At 32.5% G+C, this 12,104-nt stretch overlaps 1 protein-coding gene across 2 annotated transcripts; it reads left to right on the forward strand.

The window, feature by feature from the left end:
• Positions 1-130: 130 nt before the first annotated feature.
• LOC139480892 (zinc finger protein 260-like) lies at positions 131-9,266 on the forward strand. Of its 2 annotated transcripts, none has more exons than XM_071263830.1 (3): positions 131-288; positions 4,251-4,405; positions 5,350-9,266. In XM_071263830.1, the coding sequence occupies exons 2-3, from the start codon at positions 4,276-4,278 to the stop codon at positions 7,035-7,037; spliced, it is 1,818 nt and encodes a 605-aa protein (XP_071119931.1). In that variant the 5' UTR covers positions 131-288; positions 4,251-4,275; the 3' UTR covers positions 7,038-9,266. The 2 variants fall into 2 exon arrangements, with proteins under 2 accessions (XP_071119931.1, XP_071119932.1); XM_071263831.1 differs by having other exon boundaries at positions 282-423.
• The last annotated feature ends 2,838 nt before the right edge of the window (positions 9,267-12,104 follow it).

The raw sequence follows: 12,104 nt of genomic DNA on the forward strand, positions 1-12,104 counted from the left end.
CATGAGTTTTCTGGTGTTTTTTCTCATAACTATTGCATTATAATTTATGGAGATAACTCTGACAAAAAATTATTAATTAATTGTAAAACTGTGATCCCTGCAAGGTGCCCCAATTTTTAGGTCTTTATCATTCTTGCGCTTGGTCTTTTGGTGGTTTACATGCAATACAAGCATCTTTCCAACAAAGATTTCTTTGGCCGGGCTGCCTCGGTGCTTTCCGTGACTGAAGACCCCAGAAAGAAGATAACTCAAAATTTCAAAGTGCGTGGCTTTCGGACTCCACTTTATGTAGGTATTCCGAGTGATGCCGATTAGCTGTTTCACTTTTCTCGTTTTGATCTTGTATTTTTTTTCTGAAAACAACAGAAAAAATGACGTATAAACACTGCAACATCATGTCCTTGAAAGAAGGAAATCAAAATGGTGGGCGTCACACTTCTTCCCGCGTCCATAATGTCCAGAGTACAACTATTGTCCTCTTAAAGCGGGAATTCTCAACTTTTACGTTTTAATTTTCTTTTGATATTTATTAATATAAATCTACAAGGGTTGAAACAAAGGTTTCTCAACGATTCCCATCTTGAGTCAACATAAATTGTGAAATGGAAATGAGAAAATGCTTCGGTTTTGTTTTTACCAAGGATTTGTATAGTTACTATACAAATCCTTGTTTTTACTAATTTTACTATTTAGTTGTACCAAGGATTTGTATATAGTTGTAAAACTATACAAATCCTTGGTTCTACAAATTATTCAAAAATAACAAAAAGGATAAAAAAGGGAAATTCAGTTGCAGCAACTTAAGGTTCATCATAACAAATGGACAAATATGGCCGTATTTTCACCGATCCGTCCCCACGTCGATCCGGCCCAAGTCTATCCGTCCCACGTCGATCCAGCCCATATGTAAAGTCGATCCGGCCCCAACAAAAAAAAATATTTCTAAGGAATAAAAATAAATATATATTAATTGTAATTCATAAATGTTCATTATTTTTATTTTATACTGCAATCAGCTATTTTACTACACAGATAAAGCTATACGTATAAACGTTAGCTTTATACGTCAATGACCTCAACTAACCTATAAGCCCCGCCTCCTTACCGGAACTATTGTATTTCATCAACAACGTCACGTCACGACCATGACAACGTAAAGTAACAATGGTCAAACTTTTATGAATTTAAACTTTTATGTCTTCAAATTGGTTATTGATATACAATGTTTATCAAATGTTATTAATTAAGTTCATTTTCCCTTTCTAATTCCTTAACATGTCAATGTCTTACCGCCTGGACTACGCTCATAGGGAAATACCCCAAAATGGTACCCCAAGAGGGAAATTCCAAACACTTTTTTTAACAATTTTTGTTACATATTTTTTTCATTTTTAAATTTTTTTTTCGATTTCAGTATAAAGACAATATACGTATAGTGTCTTGAAATATGAAATTTATTTGTATTCGGCCCAAAAGGGGAAAATGCTCGGTAGAACCTCGCATTTTCCCGTTTCAAAGCCTCATACAAATAAATTTCATATTTCAAGACACTATACGTATATTGTCTAAATAATGTTAAAGGTGTTCGGTAAAAAAAGTAAAAAAGGCCTTTGAAAAATATTTTCTTTAAATGAGTATAAAACAACTAGGTTGATTATGTCTTTATAACAAGTTTTCAAGATTATTGGGTATAATTATATTAAAACGTATATAAAAGAATTCATACATCAACATAAATCAGCAGTAATTAGCATTTTCTTTCAATTGACTGTGATCCTAACAAGTCTTTCATCTTGTGTAACATATAATAACAAATAGTTACATACATGAACGGTACAAGCCGATCCCCAAGCTGATACATATAAACTTTGTTTTTCTTTTTAAGTTCTTAAAATTTCTAAAATTGAGAAATGTTGTTTGATTTGCCGGATCCTTTCTATAAAAGAGTGCTGATATTATATTTTAGAGAGTGAAAACGTGCATTCAATGTCATTGTTTTGTTGTTTTCTTGCAATAAAGAATAATGGATACTCATATGACTTTTTTTTATCTACACTATTCAAAATATTGTCAAAATAAGAAAAATATATTGACTATATCCGATGTTACAAAAAAAAAAGTGTTATAGAATAGAATATTTTTATATGTTATAGAAGCCTATGATGTAACCTGAAAAAAAATACAAATAATTATTATAATATACACCAACCAGAAGATCAAACTATAAAGACCTTGTTGAAGAACAGATTGCGTAACTTTAAAAAATCAGCATTGGATTGAATTAAGTGATTACGAGTGGCATTACATTAGTTCACAATCATCAGACAACTGTTGAATATACAAACCAATTATAGAATAATGATTTGATTAAATAAGTCATTATTATGCATTAAATTTTATAGGTCCATTGGACTGTAAATATTTATTTAGCTATTCTGTGTGTGAACTGAATAAAATAAAAATCGCCATGAAATTCAAAGTAAAAGTTATCATGGAAAATAACTTCATAATTTAAAATTGTAGAAACTGCGATACAAACAGACACAATAACACTAATTTTCGTATGGATTTCAAATAGTTCGTTAACTGGTACTCTAATACTTCACTGACCTGTTGTCATCCATCATCGATCGGACACTTTTTCAAATTCTATTTATACTGTTAAAGTTTGTGACAAATTCCTCCAAAATCTAGTTAATTCATATTTTATTATGGGGCCGGATCGACGTGGGCCAGATCAACTTTGGGCCGGATTGACTTGGGGCCGGATCGGTTTGGGGCCGGAACGACCGGATACCCCAAAAACTACTCTGTGTACAGACTTACCTGTGCTGTTTGGAAAGTTTTAATGCCTAGCATCCATAGATATATAAAAGTTAAATGCATTTTGTGTTTAAGAAAGATAAAATCTTTCTTAGTTTTTGATGTGCCTTTTTTTTCCTTTCTGCAGAAGGTGTAAAAATAAACAAACACCTGAATTACTTTGATACTGTCCACTCACTGACTCAGTTACAGCAAACTCTTTAACTCACCTGTAGTTGTAAAGATAACTCTTGTCCATGTCAATTAAGGACAATCAAAACAATACAAACCGGTTTTTTACCTGAGGGAGCATCTCATAGTTGTTCCACAACTTAGTTAATTTTCACACTTTTGCATGAAGGAAAAAAAATGCCCATCAAAATCCAAAAGAGATTTTATCTTTCTGAAACACAAAATGCATGTAACTTTATTATATCTAGTGGATGCCAGGCATTAAAACTTTTCCAACTTCACAGGTAAGTCTGTACTCCGAGTAATTTTTGGCTTGTAAATACAGCCATATTTGTCCGTTTGTTATGATGAACCTTAATTTAAGTATAAATTATGAAGTTGTATATGAAATAAAGATTTTTTTTTTATTTTGAAATAAAAGAGGAGGAGTCCTGGTCCTGAAATCCCAGACTTAAAAAAATAATATCCTGAGGTTGTGGGAATCCTGCCCACTAGTTGTTTGTGGCCGGCCCGGCCCTCCTTTTCGTGGGAAAAATTTGGTTGATTATATAGGAAATCACTGAAGCATGACTGGAGCGGGCCCCCCTTTGGAAAAGTTTTTGATCCGTCACTGAAACCTATTGCTGCCCATTTATATAACTGATGCTAAATTCTAAATTATTGTTTCTGCATAAAGACCACCAAATAAAACTGATATTGACTATCTTGTACAATATTAATCATCATTGAAAATAATGAACTCAAGCTTTAAGTTTATTTAAAATTGAAAAATCCACCATCTGGTTGGGTGGTTAAATTATTTATTTAACATTCCAGGTATACATATAAAATGGCCTATGCAAATTATATCTGGCTCATTGTAAACTTAGAAGCTGTACAAACTGAAGTATTTACAGACATGTTGAATAACATTAATTAACTAAGCCATTGATCATATCATGTGGTTGATTTTCGTAGTTGGAAAGACGACATTCTTGACCTTTTTTGCACAAACCAACTTGTACATAACAAAAATATGAGGTATGATTGCCAATGAGACAGAAGAGACATGATGACACAGAAATTAACATTTCATGTTTAGTCATTAAAATTCAATAAAACATGCATCATTGGCAATCATCCCACATTTTCTTTTTTATATCATGTTTCTTTGAATTTTTTAAAGAAATAATAGAAATGCAAGTGATAAGTTGTGTACAGATTATTTATTTTATATATTTATATTATAAGTATTATTTATCTTATATATCTTTCAGAATTGAACTTTAACCCTGGATAATAATGACAACTGTAGAGATTACTGCTCCTGTAGGTGGCGACACCAGATTACTTGCCCTTCGAGTGACCCCAGAGCAAGAGATTGCCATTTATGCCTTTTTCCAGATAAATGGTTGGACAATAGTTACAGAAGGTACACATGTGTTTCCTATTAAAGAGAATTATACATGTACATTTTTACTTCATCTTGGCAAAAGGCTTTGCCATCAGCATGGTTTGGTACATGTACTGTATCTGTGAAGTGATCTGTTATAAAAAAAATCATAGATATTTTCCTCAGAACTACTGAACCAAATATTGATCCTAAAGGTGTCTAGATACTAGCTTCTGCATTAGAATTTGTAATGTGGTCCATCAACCGACATGACTATCATAGTTTAAAAAGAACATAGAGGGTATTAATGTATATGTACAATATGTACAAGAAATTGTCTAAAATCTTGAAAACCATACAATTACTTCTTTATATGTCATTTGATCTCTGGTGGAGAGTTGTCTCATTGGAAATAATCCTACATGTACATCTTCTTATTCTGATATTGTAACAGATGAAGATACATGTATTCTGATGAGGACACATGTCCTCATAAGAGTTAATTTTTCATTGAATAACAATTTTAAGCCAATTTAATATTTTACCTGTTGACATAAAAATTGTTATTAATGGACAGAACTGTAAACAGCAAAAATATATAAATATGTATCATAATCAAAACAAACCTTCAAAAATGCTGATATGACTGAAACCATTAATTGATCCATTGGACATGTTGGAGGAGTTATTGTCTTGATACGACAGCTAATGATAAATTATAATTTCTGTATTGGATCTTAAAACCTATTGTAGATAGACAGAACCAGCAAACAGTAAATATGATCATCAATACAAAATCGACAAAGTGAAAATCAGTGAAACAATTAACTGACTCCCTATTAAAAATATATTGTATGTCTTGTACTGGGTACATAATTATAATACATATACATGATATCATAGGAGGCATTCATATTTTGAAACCTAAAATTTGTTTTGTAGCACAGTATTTTTTGACTGAATTTGATTTGCTTTGCTTTCAGAAATTGCCAAAAAGTGTGAGAATTGTGGGATAGGTATAAATGGTGGAGATGATCCTCCAACATGCCACATCTGCCAAAAAGCCATTGAAAATGCTGAGGCTTTACTGGATGAAACTAACGAGGAAGAAAATGGTGAGATGAGTGATACAGGTGACTCACAGCAGAATCAGCCAACTATAATTCAAGTACAAGACGCTCATGGGAAAAAAATTGTATACGTAGGTAATGCAATGACAGTGGCAAAACAGGCTGCACCCCCTCCTCCAGTCAAGACAGAGATTGTCACAACAAACAGTGTTGGTACAGAAACTAGAGTACCTCAATCTGTAGCACCAAAAATATACAATGTCAATAACAGTGCTGAAAATCGACCATACAAATGTGAACATTGTGGTAAACATTTTCGCAAAAAATCTCATGTTGTTGCTCATGTAAGATATCACAATGGGGAAACATTACCTAAATGTAACGTATGTGGGAAAGAATTCCTCTACAAGCACAATCTAATCTCTCACATGACAATCCACTCTGGGGAAAGACCATTCCACTGTACCGAGTGCCAGAAGACATTCCGTAGAAAAGATGACTTACAGGTCCACATGAGAACACACACAGGTGAACGTCCGTATGTTTGTGACATTTGTGGAAAAGCCTTCACAACACAAAACCAGCTTCCTAAACATCGTAGAACACACACTGGTGAAAAGCCTTATGAATGTGAGATCTGTCACAAATGTTTCCGTACAAAACCTCATCTGGAGAAGCATTATAGGACACATAGCGGTGAACGTCCTTATCCTTGTGAGGAATGTGGTAGAGCTTTCTCCCAGAATGCACACTTGATGGCTCACATGAGAATACATACGGGTGAGAAACCTTACAAATGTGACTTGTGTGAGAAAGCATTTAAAGAGAGTAAGACATTAAAGAAACATAAACTTATCCATGAGAATGGTATGCCATATATTTGTACCATCTGTGGGAAAGGTTTTCTTCGATCCCAGAATTTAGATGTCCACATGTGTGTGCACTCTGATGATCTTCCGAAGTATAAACGTAAACTGTTGATGAAGAAGAAATTAATGGAAGAAATTGAAGCAGAATCTAATCAGTCGTTTGACAATTCCAACATAGAAACTGACATAATCACTGAAGAAACAATTGCCGAGGTGGAAACACACATCCACGAAGCTGAACAGGCAGGACAAATTATACAAGTACAGAATGTTGAAGATCATCACATCAAAGAAGAACAAGTGGCTGAAGTCGTTACTGACGGACAAGATGAAAATTCCATTGCAAATAGTCTCTTGACTCTCGTAGAAATGATCACTAGTTCTAATCAAGATGCTCACACAACTACTTCTGCCAATGGCAATTCTCATGTCGATCTTTCTAATGTACAGATCGATGACCCGTCACAGAGGCAAAATATCATCATAACTACTTCAGACGGAACACAGATTCAGCAGCAAGATACGGTCATGGAGGATGGAAGTATGCAAGAAGTTAAAACCATCTTTGTTGATGAACATGGCAGAGAAATTGGCACTAGTAACGAGAATGTAGTCATCACATCCATGGGAGATACTCAGGTAACCACAGAACAAGTCATTGACAGTGTTACTGGACAGTATGTGGATGGCAATACTTATGTCATGGAAGTAGAATATGTAGAGCAACAGTAAAAGGGATAGAAATGTCATAGAAGTAGAATAAGTAGAGGAACAGTAAAGGGAATCCATACGGGATGGAAGTAGAATGAGTAGAGGAACAATTAACTATCAAGGTGTCTAATGTCAAAAATTTATTAATATATTTAAGACTTTTTTTAAATAGGAAATTACTCGAAATTGAAAAAAATTTGTGCAGAAACATTTTATATTTAGAATAAAAATAGTATGGAAATTTTGTTTCAAAAGCACTCCAAATACAGTTGCAATAATGCTTTAAAATCACTGTTAATTCTGCCAACTTCACAAAAGTAAATCAACAATTAATTTCTTATTAAAATATACATATAATTGATATACATTTACATTGTGTAGTAAATTTCTTTTTTGAAAACTTTGAAAAAGGGTTAATCAGTTTTCCATGTCCATTTTAATGACACCATCTCACGAGTTCTAAACATTACTGTTTATAGTAAGGCATAAAAAGTCTAATAACACTTAGAGTCCAACTGTCATAAGGATATAACCTTTAAGATTAAACTTGTAGACATACTTAGCTTTAATTCATTTTTTAGTGGGAAGAAGTGGGGTTTCTAGATTTATTTCAAAATTAAACATGCCAAGCAGGCACTTGTCCTTCGGCCTGCTATTTACTAACACTTTGATGACCATGTATTGACCTCTTGATGTCTTGATTTTTTTGTGGTTTAGTTGCTGGCTCATTGACTTGTGAACAACATCTTGTAATCTTATGTTCATTTCTATGAATTAAAAGGGGCAGTATATTTAGCATGTTAAAAGAGTTCTGTATTTATATTATTAATGAATTAACATGTACATATGTTTTTGTTAAATAAATGTTAATTATAAAGATATAGACCAAAGTTTTGAATGTTTATTTTTATCTTCAAAATTTAAGAATGTTAAAACCTTTTCTCCTTAATTAATTGTAATGGTTAATTTTTTTAGTACACTGTACTGGGAAATAAACTACATGTATCAGAGAATTTTACCTCTGAGTGATCCTTTAGAAAATATTTCTTATGACTTTTTATGTACCTGTTAATTACTACCGGTATATTGTACATTTGTGAATGTAACATTTTTCAGTAAACTAACAGAATTTGACAATGTTCATGATAAATTATAGTACTTATTTATTGTAAAGAGATAAGTACAAATGTACATAAATCGACATCAGTAACAAGCATGTTTTGAATCTTTCTTTTTTTGTTTGCTTTCTCATTCAATGTTGATGTTCCAAACATCCAATCTTCCCTCTGAATTTGTTATCATGGGGGCATACATTTCTGCATAGCTAACAAAAATATTGTATCTTTTTCTTCAGTCACAGCAACAGTAAATTTACATAAATACAACTGTACACATTCAATTTGACTCTTTATAATGGGGTGGGGATCTAATATAATGTTGATTATTTGACCAAAAAAAGTCACAGCTTTTGCCGATGCCTTTGATTTGTTCTCTTCCTGATTTAATTTTTTTTACATGTATCATAAAAGGAAAAAAAATGTAACATGCTTGGTTTTATGGCCTAACTAGATGGTTATACTGTAATATACAGTACTTATACCTGGATATGCCTGGTAAAATATTTATTTAATCATGAGATCAATTTACATTTATCAAAATGGTCTTAATTTTTGAAATAACTACAATACCTGAACATTTGATTAAGTTCATACAAGTAAATTAAAATCATAAATAATATACCTCTAAATTAGGATATATATATAATTATTTTTTTCGAGTGTTAAAAATTAAAATGTCTTGTCTTGTTTTACAGCCTGTGTCCCAAGCTTTGCTTACAGGGATCTGAAAAAAACCTGTTCTACTTTCTGTTTTAAAGTCATTTTGGGATCCTCAGATTAGTATACACATTCAAAAATTGAGGGCTGCAATTTCATTGGCTTTTGATACAATAATAACTAGAATAGAAAGTAAAACAGGTGTTGTGGGATCCTTGTAAACATAGTGTCACCATAGGATCTAAATTTAGTCAGATTGTATTAACTTTAAACATTGCTATTATGCCTTGCAATTTAATTGTCTTTGAAAAAAAAATTCAACAAATATTGTTTGTATTTAAGTCAAGTTAATATTTTCTGAAATCCATAGCTTTGGTAATGTTTATACTTAATTATGAGTGTACATATTGTAATGCAAGATTTTATTGTGTTAATTTAACATTCACCAATTAATAATAAAAATGTTTACTTTTAATTGTATTATTTTCGACTACATGTAGTATGGAAATACAGGTTAGATCTAATAGGTTAAGTTAGAACATACAATATTCATACCAAATGACTAAAATTAATCAAGAAGTCATTGTCTCCCTTAACGAAGTCAAAAGCACGAAATACATGTAGGTATGCTGTTTCCGGCCGAGGCTACTATAATGTTTTAGTTTGTGATTAGGTTAGTTTATGGTAAATCACTAGTGGTAAGTCAAAGATAATTGGTATGCAGTTGTATTAGTATTGGCACATCTCATTACCATGGATATTATTTGGCCCCGCCCCCTCAGTTATGGTCTATTGGCTTTGAAACGTTTGCTTAGTTTTCATGTATTAGTTTGTGATTAGGTCAGTTTATTGGGAACCACTAGTGGTAGGTTAATGGTAATTGGTATGCAGTTGTATAAGAATTGTCATATCTCGTTTCCATAGAGATTATTTGGCCCAACCCCCTCAGTCATGGTCTATTGACTTTGAAACTTTTGCCATGTATTTGTTTGTGATTAGGTTGGTTTATGTAGAACCACTAGTGGTAGGTCTTTGAAATTTGGTATGCAGTTGTATTTGTTTAGTTTACATGTATTAGTTTGTGTTTAGGTTTGATAAGTCAATGGTATTTGGTATGCAGTTGTATTAGCATTCTAACATCTCATTTCCATGGGGATTTTGTCGCCATGTACCTTCAGTCATGGTTTATTGACTTTGTATATTTGCAAAACTTGCATGTTCTTGTGTTGCTGTTTTAATTTTTTTTAAAGTGAGACATACATTGTATCTCTGTGATAAGAGTTTATTTCAGTGGTTTCAAATTATAATTACCAGTATTAGGAGTTTGTCCATGTACATATTCAGCCATTACTAAAATTTTGCTTTTGACTCCTGCAGAACTTTTATAAAATTGACTGGATTTTTGCATTTTGCATTATATAAAAAATGTGGTTCAAGTGTATGGTTGCCAATGAGATAATTATTCAACAGACAAGATGCCATAGATGTAAGGAACTATAGGTGTAACCTTACAACACGATAATGTCTTCAAATGTATGATTGCAAATGAGATAACTTTTCAGCCAAAGACAAGATGCCATAAATGTAAGAAACCATATAATATGTGACCATACATCATTCAAGAATGTCCTCAAATGTATGATTGCCAATCAGATAATTATCCATCAGAAACAAGATGAAATATATAGATGTAAGAAACTAAAGGTAACAATCTGGTAACCATATGGTCATTTAAAAATGTACAAAACCCATACTAATATGTACCATGATTAGTTGTTAAAGGGCTGTTACAAAATTAAAAAAAAGAAAAACTCAAGATGACCAAAATCATGATTTATATACAAAACAACAAATGAACAAAAAAACATATATGGTAAACAATATCAAACGTCATTTAGTGAATTAGATTTGGTTAGACACATACACAATATGGCTGAATGAATATTATTGGAAATGCTGAATCCTATAAATCTGGGACAATGGTGTAACAACATAATACAATAAAATGCTCTGCAGTGCGCAGCTTGATAGGACCGCAAAGGTCGAACCCTGAACAGTTGGGGCAAGTATGGACACAATATTCAAGCTTGCTACAGCTTTAAATTTGGATTGTGATTGAATAGTTAACACAGCATAGGTGTATGACACAGAATGAATGTGGTCTAAGAACTTTATAAAATTTTAAATGGGACATTTACCTTTTATGGTCCAATATCCAAAATCTAAATACATGGTTAGATTCAGCATATCAAAGAACCCCAAGGATTCAATTTTTGATGAAATCAAATAAAGTTCAATTTTGGACCCTTTAGACCTCAATGTGGACCAATTTGATAACAGGCTCAAATATAAAAAATCTAAATACATGGTTAGATTCAGCATATCAAAGAACCCCATATATTCAATTTCTGTTGAAATCAAACAGTTTAATTTTGGACCCTAATTCCTAAACTGTTGGGACCAAAACTCCGAAAATCAATTGCAACCTTCCTTTTGTTGTCACAAACCTAGTGTTTAAATTTCATAGATTTCTATTTAGTTTTACTAAAGTAATTGTGTGAAAACCAAATGTCTTCGTACAAAGTAATACCAACATACGATTGCGAAAACAATTACACAAGTACTAAAATACAACTGAAATAGTTTTTAAAAAACTGGAACAAAGCAAATTACTCTACAACTAATGAATAAGTTGAGTTTAAGGTTTCCAAGACTTAAATAACAGTTAGGTATTGTTATAGAGATGCATGAACTTGCATATATAACTAAATACAACTGGAATATAAATTACTCAAAGCCCAGTGATCTTTTCTTATCACATGACATTGATCTTCTTGGTTTACTTTTACACAAATCTTCTCCTTTGAAACTACTGGGCCAAACTAAACCAAACTTGGCCCTAGTAATCGTTTTGGTATCTAGTTCAGTGTTAGAGGACCTTACTTTCTAACCATAACAATACATGCCTGCTAAACCAACAAAATGGGGCATAAAACATTGGGCATTGGCTGAGTCTGACACTGGATATATGTCATATTGTGAGACCTACCAGGGTAAGACAGATCAAACATATGTAGAGTTGGCCAGAACTATTGTTATCTCTTGTCTTGAAGGAGCCAATTTATCCAGACAAGATTACCATGTTTACATGGATAATTATTTTTTATGTCCTGCATTGTTCACCAGTTTGTTTGAAAATTTTGACACTGGAGCATGTGGAACTGTCCACCACAACAGAACAGGCTTGCCAAAGGATTTGATGACAAAGAAACCTGTTCATGTAACACTGAGAGGAGATAGTCAGTTTAGGCAA

The sequence above is a fragment of the Mytilus edulis genome, chromosome 7, assembly GCF_963676685.1.
Source record: "Mytilus edulis chromosome 7, xbMytEdul2.2, whole genome shotgun sequence".
Classification (NCBI taxonomy): Eukaryota; Metazoa; Mollusca; class Bivalvia; order Mytilida; family Mytilidae; genus Mytilus; species Mytilus edulis.